At 43.5% G+C, this 19,715-nt stretch overlaps 2 protein-coding genes across 7 annotated transcripts in view; one reads left to right on the top strand and one right to left on the bottom strand.

The window, feature by feature from the left end:
- The window catches only part of STAT3 (signal transducer and activator of transcription 3), a 295,156-nt gene that overhangs the window by 186,008 nt on the left and 89,433 nt on the right, over positions 1–19,715 (top strand). The gene's annotated exons all lie outside the window — the stretch shown is intronic.
- The window catches only part of ATP6V0A1 (ATPase H+ transporting V0 subunit a1), a 46,526-nt gene that overhangs the window by 19,298 nt on the left and 7,513 nt on the right, over positions 1–19,715 (bottom strand). For 2 of the 6 annotated variants that reach the window (XM_054014220.1, XM_054014221.1), the window contains exons 6-17: positions 16,298–16,401; positions 15,222–15,348; positions 13,038–13,120; positions 12,144–12,237; positions 10,279–10,491; positions 8,832–8,982; positions 7,052–7,191; positions 6,096–6,253; positions 5,362–5,452; positions 4,317–4,435; positions 3,662–3,878; positions 2,738–2,845 (exon numbers count right to left, since the gene is read on the bottom strand). In XM_054014220.1, the coding sequence (XP_053870195.1) occupies positions 2,738–2,845; positions 3,662–3,878; positions 4,317–4,435; positions 5,362–5,452; positions 6,096–6,253; positions 7,052–7,191; positions 8,832–8,982; positions 10,279–10,491; positions 12,144–12,237; positions 13,038–13,120; positions 15,222–15,348; positions 16,298–16,401 (1,605 nt within the window). Of the gene's footprint in view, positions 1–1,936; positions 2,012–2,737; positions 2,846–3,661; positions 3,879–4,316; positions 4,436–5,361; positions 5,453–6,095; positions 6,254–7,051; positions 7,192–8,831; positions 8,983–10,278; positions 10,492–12,143; positions 12,238–13,037; positions 13,121–15,221; positions 15,349–16,297; positions 16,402–19,715 lie in introns of all 6 variants that reach the window. The other 4 variants (XM_054014223.1, XM_054014224.1, XM_054014225.1 and 1 more) reach the window with 3 other exon arrangements.

Genomic DNA, 19,715 nt, shown 5'->3' with positions numbered 1-19,715 from the left:
ACTTATTGGCAATCTGAGACTCTACTTTATATGTTCAGAACTTTAAAACTTGACAGACCTAAAGGGTGCAAACATAGAATGCAGTGAATATACGATGTGACCTACAACACTAGCATCTGCCCTTGGAGAGTGGTGCATTTAGCAGTTATAGGTGTGCATATAGTAAAGGTGATTTTGGAAAATTCCCATAGAACAGGAAAAGTCAATTGGATATGACTTATTTAGGTGCCTCTCTCTAATATAACTAGGACCAGAAGCATTTCAGTGTTGACACACACAAATATTTTGGGGGGATGGAATGTAAACAATGTGGCTTTTAAATTCAAAACATTATAATTTAAGGAGGACTATGAAAAACAAAGAAGATCAAACTTAGTGTCCTCCATCTCTGCTTTCATAGTTCATCAAGATTCTGGTGATACGGAGCAACAGTCTAGCATGCTTGCTTTTCTCACATTAATGCATTGATTATTAGTATAATGCATTTATAAACAACAGACTGGTTTTCAAAGCCTTGTTTTTGTTTATTGTCAGGCCAAGCCTCAAACTTGGAACAGATTTATTTAATTCTTGTCAGATTACCTCCAAATACACTCCAGACATCTTACTTCAATAAAAACAGAAAATAGAATACAGAAAAAAGTGACACACATTAAGATAGTAAGAAGTATACTTCTAGGTAAGAGCGAAAAGGCTTGCGTTTGGATTCTGTTTTTGAAACTGGTATCAAAGTGGACCAAAACTGAGTGTTAGGTGGTGTTCTGCTAGTCACATTTCTAGGCACTGGAGATTTGTGGTCATGAGTTATTTCATCAAACACATGATTAGCATACAGCTTTTTCTCATGCACTTGGCTAATGTATATTCTCTTTGGACTGGTGTCAATTGCTTTAGCTCAGCTCATATCAATAGAGCCATGACATTTTCCATCACATGGGGATCTGGCCCTCCACTGTGCATTTGACAGGATTGCGTTAGAAGAGGTGTGGAAACCGCCTCATTCACAGCTGGCCTTTCTACACACTTAATACATTTGATGGATCACTCACACACACACACACACACACACACAATGCCATTTGCCAGATGTTTCTCAACACTCCTGAAAGATTTTTGCAAGGCTATTATTAAAGATTTGTTATGGAAATGTTTAATATCCAAATATTAAACCTAATTTTCAGTTGATCACATAGTACAAGACTGAATGCAAAATCCAATTCAGATCATTTATTTGCATGATTTAGTCTCTTTGGAGAAAGACGCCACATTTCATGTGCGTGACAACAACTTGAAATATGTCCTTCTGGTGAAGCAAGCCATGAAGGCTGCTACACTCACTAGCCGGCAGTGGACTCTGGCCATGGATGGTAGTTAATAGATTTACACACAGCTCTGTTTGGCACACAGCCATTTCACGGGAACGTCGGGTTCTGCAAGTCCCCATAAAGAAGCAGACACAAAAATCCATTCACTGTTGATGTGAAGCCACAGGGTTAGTGCTGCTGAGAGGGCCACACATACGTATGACTTTTTGGAGTATGGAATGTAAACAGAAAGGTTTCAAACAGAAGAGGTCAAATCTAGTTTATAAAAACAAATATGCAAGAACGTAAAACAAGGGGATTTCATCTTGGAGGTCTGAAGACAAGGCATTCTTGTGAGCTAGGATCTCCCCAGCACTTTCCAGAGAAGCGTCTTTGCATTACAGGGTCACTTAGTTATTCTCTTTCATTTGTGTGTATGGCTATTTAGGAATGCATCACAATTATATTGAGGGTACTGGAATTTATCTTGCTGAGACAGGGACTGCTTCACCACAGGGGGATCTCGTTCACCACTTAGGAAGTGCAGATATGTATAAAATATTCCAGAGGTTATGGAGTGTAATTCCGACTCCCCATCTTTAAATCCGTCACGTGATTTTAAAGCCACTCACTGTTGCAGCCGCTGCTGCCTCTAGTGCCTGCGCGTTCTGGACTGTGCTGACTTGGCCCTCCATGGGTTGCCCTTCCTGATAGTGAATGGAAGAAAGAAGGGGAAAGAGGAAGAAAAACAAAAGAGAAAGGGAGACGAATGGAGGGGACATGGGAGGATGAAAGATGGTCAGAGAAGGGAGAGGGAGTGTCTTTAACTGAACTGTACTTTGACGGACTGTAACATCCTAACAGTTGTCTGCCGTACATGCAAGGAGAATTTTCAAGTAGCCTCAGTGCATGTATGCCAGGTTCCTACATTTTATCGATATATTTAAGTACAGTTGCATAGCCACAAAAGACAAAGATATCCTAAGAGATAAGCTCCCACATTCACAAGCAAAGATTAGTCTCCTTTTTAGATCCAAACTCCTTTAATCAGATTGATGACATTACTGTCGACCAATTCACTGTTAATTACATCTCTGCTTCTGCACTTTGGCCACCAAGGAAAGGCACAGAAACAAGTTCAATAACGGATGGCTTCTGTGCTCCTACATGGGCTGACAGTACCCAAGCGGGATGTATTTATTTTACAATAGTATCTACACACAGGTTTTCTAATGCAGAATCAGAGCTAGATGCAGATCTTAGAGGCAAGCAGGCATCACCTCGTGTCCGGTAAAACCCTCTTGTCTTACACACGCAAAGGGGTTTCAGAGGTCATGCCCCAATGTGAACCTATGTATCCAAGATCAAGATAGAGCCTACAGCTTTTGAACTACTAATAGTTGTAATCAGAAATACCAAAAACAGTCACCCACCAAATGCTTTCTCCTTAAATATTGATGGCGAAGGACCAAGGGTTTAACTACCAGCATCCATGGCACACACAGCAGCGCAACCACCACCAGGAAGCACTGAAGCCCTATCTGTGGAAAAAACAGAGACACGGTACAAGGTGATGCAGTGAATGTTCCATTTCTGCTAAGGTACTTTACAGAACAGGTCTCATGCACATTACAACTTTCAACTGTGAATAACTCCATAAACAAGTGTTTCCCTGGTACACAGATCCTTCAGATCCTGTTATAATTATCGCTTCCCAAACCAGCAGACTGAACTGTTCTTATTGTTTGTCTGAAGCTGCATCACCTCAGGCTGTGTTCGCATCAGACTGTACCCCCTAAGCCAGGGAGGCGTGGTCATCACTCGGGTTAGAGACCTCTAAGTGGATTTGCAGGCAGAGGCTGTTTGGCAGGTGGCACTCTCTTGAGTCTGTCCTGGACTAGTGTCTTAGCACAGAGTTAGATGGCACTATGCTACTGAAGTGGACATAAAAAAAAGTAAGTCCTAACCACTTCTGGTTCCTAAAGAACCCATGGTACCCTATCCTATTTGTCACAAAGTATTTGGTGTCTTGATCATGCTCAAGATCTGATAGTTACTTTCAGGAAGACCTGGATTCTTCCTGGAGAAGTTACTCTTTGCTTCCCTTCTTGAGGACTTTGTGTAATGTTTTAGTTCAAAACTGTTTGTTTTCACTCCCAGGGTAGGAACACAATTGCCACAAAAAGAGCCTCTCTAACACCTCAGGATGCTTCAGGACAAAGTGTGCTACCCTAAATCACTAGGTTCTTGTTTCATGTTTTATTTCCTCTACAGTAGTTAAGCTCTTTGGAGTGAAAGCCTCTCTCTCATATTACAAACGATCATTCACCCTGTATCATTGTAGTGAGACCACATACCTGTCCTTTATAAAGCATCTTGATACTGGGATCGGCATAGGAGAAAAGAAACATGTTGATAAAATGGATTAGAAGGCTTGGTGCATCCTTTGAAGTGTGAGCATCATAGGCCGACCACTTGTAGAAAATTAGTATAATAAGGTAGCCAAACAATGACGACATGAAAATCATTTCAGGAATAAACCCAAGATAGATGTTCAGTGGTTTCTTGAAATAGCTACAGAGAAAGAAGAATTAGAGAGTTTGTTAGAGCATCACCACATTTGACTGGAGTTAGATAAACTTAATGCAGACTAAGACAGTGAAATTAACTTTTAATGGATAATACAAGAGGAAGAGTCTTAAAACAAATGAATCTTGAGTTTCTGCATTTCTAACCATCTTCAGAGCTAAATTTTTGATAAGAAATATTTGATATGCAAATATAGTCTCACAGGATGAGACATATCCATAATGAAATGTTTCCTGACTAATGAAATAACTCATGTTGAATTCTCTCCATTTTAAAACCTGCTGCAAGATCCACAGTCTTAAAGGCGTAAGGAGTTAGATGAGAAAACCTAAGAATCTAATCTCATCCTGATAAATCTAATACAGACATTCTGCACTAATAGAAGTGTATTGTCCTAGTAAAAACAGAACACAGAGCACTCACATGTGGTTGAGAAGGCTCAGTGTGACACCAAAAAGCATGTGGATGATGCCAAGAATCACAGACATCTTCATCTTAAAGGAGTTGAGGAAGTTCAGCTTGTTGCTGGCAATATTCCAAACCTGTCACAAACAACATGGATTCAATCCGAATTAATGAGCGAAAGGAAGACAGATGAACCAAAGAAGTATTTACTTATGTTAAACTGCACAGCACAAGATAGCTAACCAGGAACAGAAAATAGGCACAGACAAACACTATAAATTTTACAAATACATTTTAAAATAAAACATTCAATCATCTGTTGTTTCTTCACTTACCAGCCAACCTCAAATTCAGGGACTGTGGTTTCCCTTGTAACAGCTGATCTTATCAGCACCTAAGCAGAGCAAGGTCTGAGCCTTGCTCACTTTCAAGGTGGCCAGCTGTGGCAGGAGAAAAACTGAGAACTCCAATCTGTGATGTTGCCTGAGAAAGAATCTTGCAGTTCCCTTTTTGAATACAGTTCTGGCCCCTAACACCAGCATACCCCTCTAACATCAAATGCAGGATCAGTTCAAATGCAAAGAAATTCTTAAGGGCAGTTTTCTGAATCCAGGTAGCTTATAAAGAGATAAGTCAAATGGTGTTACCTGGAAATACACATTTCCAAGGCACGTGGGTGGCTTTTAGCAGAAGAAGAGACAACAAATTTACTAGGAAATGCATGACAGGCTCTCAAGCCTAATGCCAAACCTAACTCCAGTGCTGTGGGATACTGCAGCCCTAAATAGCTAGGTAAAGGGGGTCAACGAAAGAGACCTTCAGAACTCCTACTGGTCACCATTTCAGTACCCATAAGCCATCACACTAATAGGTGACATATTAGAGATAAGTAATGGAACCCACTTCACTGTCCATCCCAGTGTTTTCCGCAACAGTTACTGCCCCGAGTTTGCTAAGAGAACACATACACCTTTAGCTTTTTTAAACCATACTCCAGAAAGTTACAGTTACAGAAGCCAGAAAAGTGTCTAAGGCCACGTGTATCAGAAGGAAAAACTCTTACCGGGTCGATGCCAAACGGATACGGTCCACTAAAGACCCCTGCCACGGCAGGATTCAGCTGCAGGACAGGGGTGTTCTGAAGCAACTCTTCTCTGTTTGGGTTCAAATAGATATAAAGCTTTACAAACTGTAAAAATTGTACTCAACAAAAAATGAGAACACAGAACACCAGCTTCCTCCTGATCCGTGAAGGGGAAGTGCATCTCAGTACAATGAATGGGAGCATTAGTTATCCTTGTGCCACTTGGGAACCTGCCTAACGAACCAACGTTTCAGCCTCCACATGCAGTTCAACGCCCATGTGAGACTTAGGGCAGGACTGTCCTACCTGAATCTGAATAACCAGGCTCTTTGGCAAGACAGCTAAATAACTATTTTGGGTAGAAGGGGATCACCAGTGAAATGCACACATAGGAGGAAGGGAGGAAAACTACAGGCAATTTGCTTCTTTCCATGCATTTTAATAGTGTGTCTAAGGCTCTGTTGGGGGAGCTAGACCAGGAAGAGCCAACTGACACCCAGTTTATCCAAAGGCCATTTTCACTTAAACATCTCCAGCTCTTTGTATTTCTTTTACACAGCACATGGCTTTGCTCCCCCCAAGAAACGTTTCCTAAAGAAAGAACACTGCTGACGTTCCTGCCATGCATACATTCCTATGCAATTACAAACCCTGAAAAACAGATTCAGGAACTCAGCCCTATGGTTTTACTTCTCAAGCACCTAATTACTTACGTCCAGTTGCCTTTCGAGAACATCGGCCGGACGCTCCACGATGAGCCAAACATATTAAGTGCTTTGGAGAAGCAGTCGTTGTAGATAAGGCCGGTGTACATGGAGAACACTCCCATTAGCAGAATGATGTACCGACCAGTAAAAATGGTATTGAACATCTGTTTAATAAAAGAGTCAGTGAGGACAAGCACACACAAAAACAGAGGCTGAAACCACCCAATTCCAGGGCCCAGGCTGCCAGTCCTGGACTAAAGCCACTGAGCCTTCGCCATTCTATGGCAAGAATTAAGGATGCAGGGGTTACAACCACAAGGACGACGAAAACTGAGGCCGGAGGACAGATGGCCAGCCTACCAGAATGGATTAGGTGGGACTGTCTCACCTTCCAGCTCAGGGGCCGTACAGAAAATATCACATTTGATGAAATTTCTTAACATTTCAGTGTGAACAGGTGCCGGGGAGATAGTCAGAGCCTGGGCAGGTGCTGTAACAGCTTCCCCCATGTGTTTCAGTCCTCACAGATCTGTTCGTCAATCCAAGACCTAAGCGAGCACGACCAACTTCACCAAGTTATGGGAATGTTTAGGACAGTGGGCCGTGAGTGAGAACACATCTGACTGCAGCTTAGTTGCTGCTTTACAACCACCTGTCATGGGAACTGGCACCCCCAGTGGTGAAAACCTCACAGCTTAACCAGCAAACCGTGGTCTGTCTGAATCATGGTTTCAGACACTTACATGCAAACCAAAGGAATCCCCACAATTCTGAGAAAGGACATTACTCATCATCTTGTGGTCTATGGACTTTTGTTTGCTATTAGTTTGTTCATGTTCTTGACAAACTGGACGTGAAAAAAAATAGTTGTACGAATGGCAGTTGGGGAGGGACGGGGGGGAAGAGGATCAATTTAGGTCTCTTTGCTTTAATACAAAACTGAGCTTGACCTAGCTCTTTACCTCATTGTCATTCTTCTGTGACAGAATGCGACTTTCCCTAACCACCATCCACACGGCAATTAACGTCATCAGGATTCCGTGACCAAAGTCTCCAAACATCACAGCAAACAGGAATGGGAAAGTGATAATTGTGTACGGAGCTAGAAGGGAGGGGAAAACAGACCAGACATCTCTCTGTTTGGCTCTCTGGTTCCACTTATTCCATTAGCAATACAATTCATATATTCATTCCCATCTTCCAAACAGGATCAACCTCCACTGGAGATACTGGAAGAAACTACATCACCATCATGGGACTTATAAAAGCAGCTCTGTTCATGTGTGGAAAGAAGCTTCCGGCAACAATTAACTAAATTGAAAAGGAAAGACATTTATATCCTCTCTGATGCTGGCAATTGCTAGCCAATCTCCCATCCTCCTCAAGTCTCCGATCTGTGCCCATGCTGACTGCTTCTTCTTTCCCAACACATCCATATTTCACCTTAATCATCTTCCCTGTGGAACCTGTGGATACCCCACCATCAAGACACTGAGAAGTAGTGAGACTGAAGACAGGCTCTAGAAAACCCATCTGGAACAACTGTACACTGATCACTAGTCTGGGCTGCACAAGAGAGAGACTGGACTGTGTGTGACCTCAATCATCTCTGCCTCTCTCAATGGTAAGAAACGCTTCTCTCTAGTCTCTGGTCCAATTGGTTCCCAGATGACCTGACTGCAAGGTCTCATTTTTACTTCTTTAAACCTGGCACATTAACAAGTATCCTCAGTTGCTAGAAACAACTACTTGTGCTACTTCTAGGAGATCATGGAAACAGACTGAAATTGCCACCTTCACACAAGCCTGCAGCAGCTTGATGGGATGCAGTCGCTCAAGTACCCGGAAGCTACCAGGTACTAAACCTTTTAATCTAAACACAAATATGACTACAAGGGGACAGGAGAAATTAAGTCATTCACACCTTTAATTTATAAAATATGACAGATTGCTCTTTTGGAGTACCTCTAACTACCAGGAGTGTAAATTTAGAGTTATTAAAACTTGATTTTTTTTAAATGTTCCAACGAGCCCTATCAGCCAGTCAAAAAGGTCAAGCACCTCTTGATACTCGATCATGTCTCTGATGGTTAGATGCAGGTTTGATGGTAAAAGCAGGTTAGACAAACACCTGTCAGGGATAGTCTAGATAATGCTTAGTCCTGCCATGAGTGCAGGGGACTGGACTAGATGACCTCTCGAGGTCCCTTCCAGTCCTACGATTCTATGACCTATTTCTACCTGCTGTTATATTCTGATCTGCTAAATCCACACCTGCCTTGAGTCTGGATTTTGCGGCCCAGTACTCTTGTAAAGTGGCCTGCCTGCATAAAGCAGACTACCATCATGACAATTTAGCCTGAAATCAAAGTTATCTGATAAGACTGATCTCTCAGAGCACTTCTGCATTTGCCACTCCAGGAAATGCATTTTACACTCATCCTTGCTTTGAACTCTACCTCTCGGTTTAGTGCCCAGAAAATAGCTCTTTGCTGGCAAGAGTTTATCATTAAGACAATTTTGAGCATAATGGGGTAGATTCTGCATTAACGTACAGATGATTGGGCCTATACATTTCCAGAAATAGCCAGCAATAACGTTGGTTTTACAATTCACAGTAACAGAGGCTACGCTTGCTCAGACAGCGGAGTCAATCCTGTGCAAGGGCTTTGCATATCAGGAGAGAGACCAGGCCACCCAGTCACCAGATCAGAGGGATGAACAGGCAGATTGCGTGTTTACCTGGATTTATCTCCCGGTAAGTTCCAATGCCATATGCGTCTACTATATTCTGAAAGCCAGAAGTGAACTTGTTGGTTTTGTTGTAAGTTGGCGGGGTCTGATTGGTTTGCATCCTATTCAGGATGGATGGAACGGTGGATCCGCTGTGCTCCTGTATTAAAAACAAACAGAAACTGAGGTTAGCGGTGACTCCTTCCCTAGACAAGCCAAGTACAGAGGGGCAGGCTTACTTCGCATTGGCATCAGGAAAGCTGCAGGGAACTTGCATGTTTGTGGTCCACTTGCACAATGCAGGAACACACTGCAGCCTTAGGAAAAAGTTCCCCCTGCCTTTGTGACCCCCCGTGTGCCCCCCCCTCCAATATGCTCCCCCATTCCGATTTCTCCTGTCTGGGACATAAGTCACAGGCATTAACATTTAGGAACCGTACTGGGAGGATGGGCAGCACTGATGTGGGGGCATATGCAGGACTCTGTTAATGACTCCCATCAACTAGTTCTTTGATCTATAGCCAATTACAGAGGTGGCTGCAGTTGCTGGCTCTGCTAACCAGATGCCAGGGACTCTGCGTGTTCCCCATTCTGATTTTCCAATTTTCCCCAAAACCAATAAGGTTCTCTCCCCGATGCCTAGAACATTGCCTGACATTTTGGAATTGATTGGACGGACAGTCAAAAGTTATTGCATTGCAGAGCGACAGAAATGCTGTAAGAATGGAGCTTGGCCAGACAGGTCTGTAGGCGAGTAAGTGTGCTACTGTGCCTGACACGCCACTAGTCACGTCTCATCAGTTGGGAGTCAAGCACACAGGTCCCAGGTTTCACCACTCAGACATGGCACCTACACAGCATCTGACTTGCTTAAGAGGCAGATCTGACGGACGAGCCATTATTTGAGGCTCAGTGCCTGCTGCTAAGAAGCATAAAAGCTTCACTTCAAAACTGTCTGAGATAACAATAGAAAAGCATGTCACCTCTGTCCAATGAGCTCTAGTCACCTCTGTCCAATGAACAGAGACAACCCAAGCTGCAAGCAGATCAGCAGACTTGCCCAAGCAAAGGAAAAGGCGCAGATATTGTTCTGGATAAGTTATCTCCATGTTTTGACTTTATGGCATTACATGCCCATGTCCAAGCAAGCAACCAACTCTGAAGCATCCCCAATGTTTGTTCAGTCCATCTCTCCAACAGCCAGCATTTTCTGGAGCACTGGGTGAGTGCTTTTCTGGTAACCATAGTTGCTACAGATTAAAAAAAAGTATCCTCTATGAAGGTTGCCATTTTTATATACAGCCTAAGGGATGCCTTTCAAAACTCCACAGTCCAATCGGGCTCCCCAGGTGCAATGATTCGTCAGGGTTCAGCTGGCTGAAGGAGGCTGGTCTGTTGAGACTTGCATGGGAGGTAAGTGACAACTGCTGCAGTTCGAAAGCGAGGAGATACTCACAGTGCCTCTTCTGAGAGCAAACTGGATGGAATCGAGGTCAGCGACAGGGCACCAGACTTCAGCAATCAAACACTTCTGGGTCACGTCAATGTTACACAGGTTCAGGGTATGGTAGATAGCCTTCATCTTCCGCACTTTGATGAACCAGACACGGATAGTTTTAGCAGCTGCCTGCAGGACCCGCTGGCGATGATCCTCCGTTTGGTTCAGCACCTTGCATGGAAAAGCGGGACAAAGACAGCAGTGAGGGATTCGGTGGCAATTTGTAGCGCACAGTAGGGTACAACACAATAGTGGCTAGTGGCCAGGGCATATGGACAAGCCTGAGAGCCCAACGCCCCCTCCCTGCTCCATGTTTGGAACATGCTCTCTAGTCTCCTCACATGCACCCTAGGTTAGCCAAAAGATACTCCTGGAAAGAAACGTACAAAACAGCTCTAGGCCATTTTCCTCCCGCCCCACCTCACCCTCAGCAGAGAATTCCAAGGGAAAAAGGGAGTTTTCAGATTCCCCAAGTGGAGATTTTTTTCTCCACCCAGCTTTAACAGACATTTGCTTTAGAAGCGGCAGAGAAATGACTGCGTGCTGTGCACTGCAAGAGCTCCACCTTGGGTGGTAGGGGACGCAGGGAGCTTATGTTTAAAGGGTCAGAATTCATTCACATTTGGCTCTCAAAACTGGCTGAGCAGAGGAAAAAAAGAGAGAGAGAGCGCGAGTTCTTTGGCAGGGTCTGACTGGAATGTGCCTCCAGATCCGTCCAAGACCATTTCAGAGACTCTAAAGCCTCTCAAGTTCAAGTGGAAATGGCAGTATGTGACAAAGCGATCATGTGCAGCTTGGAACTCGGTTGCTCCTGCATTCTCGGCCATTTTCTGATTGCTAAGCAACTGGTCTCAGCAGCTTCGTGCTAGGAGAGTTGGCATCTGTAAAAGCAGGGCCCTGCAGTCAACGCCTTTCACTGTAGCTTTTGCATCTGATTCCTCTCTTGACATTTTATTTCCATAAATCTCTCTCCATTAAATCCCCTTCAATCTTCCTGATGTGCATCGTGCTTCCCTTTCCCTAGATTTAGCGGTGACAGAGCTGGCACCAGGCAGCTTACAGGTTGCTGATTCAGCTCCTCTGCTAACCACTTGTTTATTCATTGCTTTCACTGACCCCCAGAGCTGCAGCACAAGAGAACAGTTTTTAATACAGCAGATCTCCAGGACACCGTGCTGTGAAAGTACACAGACAGGCAGAAAACCTCTGGCAGCATGAACTAATGCTGGCCTTTTAATCACTCCGTGAACACAGATTTGACCATTTTCATCTACAAATATCAGAGGGGGAGCCGTGTTTGTTGCTTTTTACAGATCCAGACTAAGAGTCCTGTGGCACCTTATAGACTAACAGACGTATTGGAGCATAAGCTTTTGTGGGCGAATCCCCACTTCGTCAGACGCTTACGCTCCAATACGTCTGTTAGTCTATAAGAGGCCACAGGACTCCGTTTTTTTCATCTACAAAGACCCTAAAGAAGAGAGCCTCAGACCATCATGCTTCTAGCTTTGAAGACATACGCTCCTCTCTTACTCCCTTGCTTGCTAGTGTGAATTTCGATACCAATGCTAGTATTTACACACAGACAGTTATTCACTCAGCCTCCTGAAAAAATTAACCCTCCCTAACTAGGAAGCTGAATGGAACCAAGTAGAGACACAAAATTATTCTCGGATCTTGCGATTGTTTAATCTCATAGCAGGTTCTCCATCTCGTTTAACTGGAAACTGTTAGCACAAGCCATATCTACATCTCGCCTGGCCAATTAGTCTCAGACAAATGGGAGCCACCCAGCACTCCGTAGGCTAACACAGCAGCATTACCATTTGAAGATCATCAATCCTGGTATTGACTCCAGAAGCCATTTCCTTCCTCTCCTGCGGTGTCTCTGGGCAAGGGTAGAGGGAGGCACGGAACCTGAATCGTTTAAGACAAAAAGCCAAATTGATACATCCTGCTCAGTAAAGGAGTATTTTAAGATAATGGGCTTTGCCAGTGAAAATGTCTAGCCGTCATTCACCAAGGCAGACGGCTACAACACAAATTTGCTCAAGGCCAAACCATTATCTGACCACACTGGCTTCTATATCCAAGTCAAGCCCTTGACATTAACATAGTACATTTTGCAGGTGTAAAATTCATTCTGAGCAAGAGAAAAAACAACAAAACTGAGAAAAAAAATATGTTGAGAACTTAGGTAACAAAACAAGTCTCAACAGCACCTTTAACTAGTAATCAATGGTGCATTTGACTGACAGCTATTACACCAATGTAACTGCCCTTCAGACGCCCTGGCTTCCACCAATAGGAAATCTTTCATGTTTCTGATGAGAAGCACGAGTTCATTTCAGTATGTGATAACTTGATCGCTTTCACATTTTTTCCTATAACAGCAAAAGCAATTCATCCACTTTATGGATTAAAAACTTGGGGTGGCTAATTTGGTTGTCCAACAAACTTCAGTAACACATATCATGTGCTGATGTTTATTAGGTTTACTATGTCAAGGTCAACTAAGGATTTCTATTATGCTATTCTTTGCATCATCCTAGATTTTCTGATTAATACAGGCTTAAGGAACTATTAAAGTACATATTAAGACACTCCATTTGTTTTTCAAGATGCATTACAAATATATGAACAACCTGATTTTCAGAAGTGCTGAGCACAGCTGAAAAATCAAGCCGCAAGTCTTTGTAAGTCTGATTTCTTCTTACCCTTCACAGATTTTCTTGACTCTATTTTTTAGCTGATCACCTTGGAAAAAAATAATAAACACAGACTTGTGCACGTAGTCTCCCTAGAACAGACAAACACAGATGCAGTGTGAGACCCGAGTACTATACAGGAACTAGTTATTGTAGCAAATTACCACACAGCTCTGTATTTTCCCTGTTGCATGTACGAATATACAGGAAATTATAGGTGCACGCTGAGTCAAGAACATACCCTAACACGGTCACAAAAAACTCACTTTGAAAGGAACTCTCTTAGCCTTGGTCTACACTGGGGGGGTGGGGAAGAGGAGATAAATCTAAGTTACGCAACTTCGGCTACGTGAATAACGTAGCTGAAGTCGATGGACTTAGACCTACTCACTGCGGTGTGCTCGCTGCGGTGAGTCGACTGCTGCCGCTCCCCCGTCAACTCTGCTTGCGCCTTTCATGGCGGTGGAGTACAGGAGTCGACGGGAGAGCGCTTGGGGGGGGGGGGTCGATCTAGCGTGTCTAGACTAGACGCGATAAATCGACCCCCCCGCTGGATCAATCGCTGCCCGCTGATCCGGCAGGTAGTATAGACATACCCTTAGTTTAATGGTCTCTCTGTACTAGAGCTAAGTGCTCTAAATGCTCTAGAGTAACAGCCGTGTTAGTCTGTATCCGCAAAAAGAAGAACAGGAGTACTTGTGGCACCTTAGAGACTAACAAATTTATTAGAGCATAAGCTGCTCTATGCAGATGCATATGCATCCGAAGAAGTGGGCTGTAGTCCACGAAAGCTTATGCTCTAATAAATTTGTTAGTCTCTAAGGTGCCACAAGTACTCCTGTTCTTCTTTTTGCTAAATGCTCTATTTGCTTCTCAGAGCTATACAAGCTGTGCAAGAATAAATTGAAAAATCATGGGGAAAATCAGAAGTTTTTATTGTTTAACATTTGGCTGCAGTTAGGTGTGTATCACTATCTCTTCCAGCCAGCCCCACTCTGACTTAAAGCAGCAAGAAAAGAATGAATGGAAATAAGGTGATGTATGTGGTATATTTAATTACAAGAATGCCCAGGGCCTAAAAATCTGGAATTCCCCAGGGAGGTTCACAGCACATTCTTTGTGCAGCTGTTTGGATTTAGATATTAACAAATGCAGGAAAGGGGAGTTAGATAAGATGTTGTTCTACATTACATAGGAAATTTAGCTTCATGTTTCTGAGAATTACACTAGATGTAACCTCATTGTCCAACACTTCCTTAAATTAAGAATATAGTCCCTCTCCGGCAGACAGCTGGTATTCAGTTCAGCAATCAGTAGAGCAACACAGCAACCAAATTCATCGGAAAAATAGGACATAACAACTGAATGATGTTTCCAGTCTTTATTTCACTGCAGCCCACAGTCCTTCTTTTGTTAATTCTTAACTGAAGCAGCTATGGAGCTGCAGAGTTTCCAATGTTTGGGTACTATACATCAGTGCATGCCATTAACAACATCAAATAAGCATCCTTCCTAGTCAGAATGTTTACCATTTAAATTGTAAGGAAGGCCAACAGAACTAAGAGCTACTAAAAGACCTTGAAGCTCACATTTGGTGACCATCTTTAAAAGATTAAAAGGAAAGATTTTTTTAAAATAGTGCAAAAAAGACTCCAAATGAGCAACAGATTCTACACAGAGACTTCCAAACTGGTCACCACTACCACCCAAACAAGGCAAGAGGTGCTCAGCCTCCGTTGCAGAGAGGAATAATACTTACACAGTCCTGTAGATGGGCATGGCACTTTAGTAAAGGAGTCCCTATCCCAAAGAGGTTACAAGTGAAGGCCCTGATCCTGCAACTCTAGCCCTAAGACAAGAGGGGATGACTAACACAGGGAGCAGGCAGGGAGGACCGTAGTGAAGACGGTGCAGTCATGCACATCTCAAGAACATGCAACATCAGTGAACATGCAATGCAGGTGAAAAACAACTCTGAACTCAGGCTGTTTCAGGGAGAATCCGCTTCTCAGATACAAATGCCTTTGTTATTTCCGGACCTGATCCTGCAATCAACTCCATGCACGTAGATAGGGTGAAGAGGCCCACCCTCACAGAACTCATTGCAGAATCATGGCCCAAGTCTGACTGTACATTTGTTACTCATTTGGGATCTCACAGTATTTTGCCTCCATGAAAAGCAATTCATTTTACCGTCACAGGATCCTCCAGAGGGATTTCGATTTCAGCCTGACGCAGGAACACGTTTCCTCGACACACTCGCCACAACATGCGCTCAAAGGTAGGGATTCGCTCACGGTTGATCACGCCGGCCACAAATCTGCATGAGGCAAAAAAAACTGTGGATTAGGTTGCTGCCCCTAGTAATGTTTGTAGAGCACAGGCACAAAGAACCTGGAGCTGCAAGAGGTTAACTGGAGGCTAGCTAATAAATCAAGGTTTAAAGCTACAAAATCCAGCTGACTTGTTTTTGGTTAGTTCTATAATCAAAATGGGATGGACAGACGGACGGACGCACACACACAGGAAACAGCTAGAACACGTCAAAGGCTGTATCCTCCATCCACTTTGAGAGCAAGCCTTACTGTCCGCAGACTAAGTCCCGTACTTACAAAGTAAAAAGCACTTTACAGTTTGAATGCATTCGTTTCCCCTTCAGTCATAGGACTTCCATGCCTGTTGCTGTCAGTTTCACGCTGCTCCTGTAACTTCCACGCCAAGGACTGCACAAGGCAGGAAGGCCAGCAACAAGCTGCACAGCTTTCAAAGACCATAGGCATTTGCTTTAGAGGAGACCACTGGTGCAAACTCCTAGGTCCCGGTACAGCGGTATGACAAAAGTGCTTATGGCTTCTACATTTCTGTTTCAAAGGTGACCTGGAATCAACTAATGAAGAGGGATAAAAATAAGTGGCCTTATTGTCAAAGATGCTACGCTCCTATTGACTAATGGAAGCTCTGAATTTTCTGTAAGCTTGAAAAATCAGGCCTCAAATGCTTACGGAATAGGCTAGCTCTAGGTTTCTGTGCTGGTATGCAAGACACCAGAGAAGGACTTCCTCTTTCAGCTACTTTCTCCCTGGGCTAGGGGGGGCTGGAAAGTTAGCAGATGCGGGGCGGGGAAGGATGGAGACCTTTACTAGGTGATTGTGGATTGACACTGATAGGGTGGAGGTCCTCGGGGCTGTGTTTGAAGTCCTCTGGATTCCAGATGGGAGAGAACAATTAAGGCAAACAGACAAAACAGAAAGCAGAAAAGTTGCTGTTACCCAAGTCGCAGAGGGGCAGCTCTTCCGATCTCACTTGGCTCCAGGAGCGAAGACGATTCCTCCAGCAGGTCTGGATCCGCCATCTGCTGATGATGCAATTCAGCCTGAATTCACAAATCAATTAATATCTAATGTAACTAGTTAGTGGCATGCAGGGAACGAGGAACCAGGAGACAGTTTCCGGGGGGGGGGGGGGAGAATACCCCCAAAGGACGCCAAAAAAAGAAAATGAAATAACAGAGACCAAGGGTCACACAAGGGAGGGGGAAAAACAAGAGGTAAGCAGAATGGCTCAGCAAAGCTTGTGGGGAAAAGGGTCGGGAGACTGCAAAAGAAAAACAAGATGCTTGTGGGATATATAATTCTGCAGATGGGTGGAAGTTCAATTTTACCCAAAGTTATGTTCCCAAAAATGTTCTTAACTTTCTGAATATGGTGTAGAGTCCCAACATGCTTCCATCACTACTTTCTGAACTTAGGGAAAATGGATGAAGAGAGGTACTGATAAATATTCATGTCTGTACCGTGCTGCTGCTGCGTTTCTGTGCATTGTCTATATATTTACCAGCGGCCACGGGCGTTGCAAACATGGGTTGCCTTTTGAAGTGGAACAGCCGTCAGAATCCTTTCACTCTCTCAAATTCAGTCCACTCTGGCCAGATTCAGAAGAATGCTGCCCAGGCAAGATTTCTGTAGTAGGTCCAGTTGATTAAACCAGAAGGAAGTTTGCACTTCTGCTGCACCCAAGACAGCACGCTTTACAGAACTTTAAACATGACAATATCCCACGGAGGAGCACACGTAGTATCCTTTCATTCTAAAGCTGGGTGACCTTAGCCTAGTCCCTTCACCTCTCAATGCGAAGTCAGTGGCAGAGCCAGTAATAAAACCAGAGAGTCCCGGCTGCTAGATGTCCTGTCTATCCAGGACTCTGACTCTCCCTCCATACGTGCACAATGCCTATAACTTGAAGAATGCATTTTTGAGAGTGAATACCCTTTTTTTCCCCCTTGTAAGATATTCAGCACCTAGATAAATATATATGGAAGTGATGTACATAGACCCAATACCACCAACTATGCCAGTGCCACCAATTCAAACAAGCACATGACTTGACTTGCTGGTCATCATGGAAAGGGCCACCCAAATACAGGAGAACCTGCTTCAACACAGGAAAGAAAATTCACTGACCGCACACCCCGAGTTGTCACCTACCATTCCACAATGGAAGCCATGTGGTGTATCATCAAACAACTACAATCCACACCTGAGGGGGGTCACATCTGAAAAGAAATCTTTCCTGAACTCCCTCTTCTTGTCTTTGAATAACCCCTCAACTTCACCATGCTCATCATCAGAAGCAAGCTCCCCAGAAACCAAGACACACTCAAAGCGGCACCAGACCCTATCAAAGTAACAGATACAAAACCTGCAGATGTACCCCCACTGCTACAATGATCAATACCCCCACAACACACCTTTCAAGATTCATGGGTCCTAGACATGCCTGTCACAACATGCAGTGTACCTCATTGAGTGCATCTAATGCCCCAACAACAACTATATGGGTGAAGCCAGACAATCGTATGCTCTCAAATTAACTCCCACAGAACAAAGATAGAAGACAACACCACCATATCACTGGTGGGTGAACCCTCTTCACAAACCAATCACTCCATATCTGATCTTTCAGTACTTGTCCTCGAGGGAAACCTGCACAACACCTTCTAAAGGCAAGCCTGGGAACTCAAATTCATAAGTCTGCTAGACACCAAAAACCCAGGGACTTAACGGGGACAATAGTTTTATGGCTCATTACAACAATCTGTAAACACACCACACTTCCTACTGCCCTTAATGGCCCAGTTCAAACCCTTTATGCATAACAATCTAATGTCCAACTGCCCGCTTCATTTCAAGTGACCGACCACCTCCAACATTCATTACCCCTTCTGCTTGTCTCACCTTGTATTTAGCTCAGACACTCTGCTTCTTTCCCGAGACCCTGAAGTGCTCTGAATAGCATGAAAACTTGTACCTTACAGCAACAGAAGTTGGTCCAGTACAAGATATTACCTCACCTACCTTCTCTCTCTCATATTAAAATGGAAAACTGTAAATTAGTCACAATAAATAGAAAGTAATTTACGGGCTGAAATTCCTGGGAACATAACTTGCAAATATTAGTGATTCAAATTAGGAAGGATGTTAATACCACATCCTCTCACAGAGCATTAACACAATGCATCAGTAGGAACTCTGTCCCAAAATTTCCACCCCTGCAGTTTATAAAATGAAATGGAGAAATTAAGGAACTCTTCTGTGCCAAAAAGGACCAAATGCTACCCTGAGATGTGCACAGAGTTTCCAGTTGATTTCAATGGGTGCTCCCTGCACACACATGAAGGCAGAATTTGTCCCTAAAGATGCAAATTGTGTGTACACTACAGTCTTGTAAAAATGTTATGCACGTTTACAAGTGCAGGCACAAAATCCATCTGCCCACATATTGTCATAATGAAAAACCCTGGAAAGATATTTTGCTTGCCAATCAAAAAAGGCCACTTGTTCTGGGAGAGAATTTTGCCAGGCTGAGGTACCACACACAAGACACAGCTCAACTGCCTGCTCATGAATACTTAGCTACAGTTCACAAAAAGTAAAAGTAAATGACAAAATTAAGGTAACCATCAGTGTACTTCCAAAGAGTGATAAAGAAATGTTCTCCCTTATAAGCCAATCCATTCCACCAGTTTAGGCATTCAATCCAAATAAAAGTAAACTGTGTGGAAACCTTAACGTTTCATAGAGGAACAAGGACCCCAAATCAACACACACACACACACACCCCAGACTGAATGACTTTAAATTACTTTTTAAAATTAAAATGGCACAATTCCTAGATCTAACAAAATTATGGAAAAGAAGCTCAATTCTACCAAAGGGGCTTGTATTGCATTTGTTAGTAGATTGCTAGATTTTTGTAAGGTATGTGTTAGACTAGATGAGGCCTGCCTCATTTTTGACAACACATTTTATATTTAAGAGTATTTGTCAAGGCAGAAGGATAGTTTCTTGCTTAAACACATCTGTGGAAACAGCTCTGGTGCTTGGCTATTAGCTAGGCTAGTCAGGGATGCAAGCCCGTGCTTTGGTGTCCCTGAGCCTCTGACTGCCAGATGCTGGGACACAATGACGGGGATGGATCACTTGATAACTGCCCTGTTCTGTTAATCTTAGTAACAAATCCATCTTCTGGCAGGGTCGGTTATTACATGAAAATGTAACTGTAGCAGGACTATTCAGGCTACTGGGAGTTTGTAAAGGAAGGAGAGAGCTGTTCAGACACAATGTAGGAAGATGGAGGACTGGCCATCCCACAAGGTCCTTTCTGATCATAATTTTCACCAGTTTGCAG

This window comes from Malaclemys terrapin, chromosome 25 (assembly GCF_027887155.1).
Source record: "Malaclemys terrapin pileata isolate rMalTer1 chromosome 25, rMalTer1.hap1, whole genome shotgun sequence".
Classification (NCBI taxonomy): Eukaryota; Metazoa; Chordata; order Testudines; family Emydidae; genus Malaclemys; species Malaclemys terrapin.
Note: the sequence above shows the minus strand (reverse complement) of the source record. Positions and strands in the feature narration are given on the sequence as shown.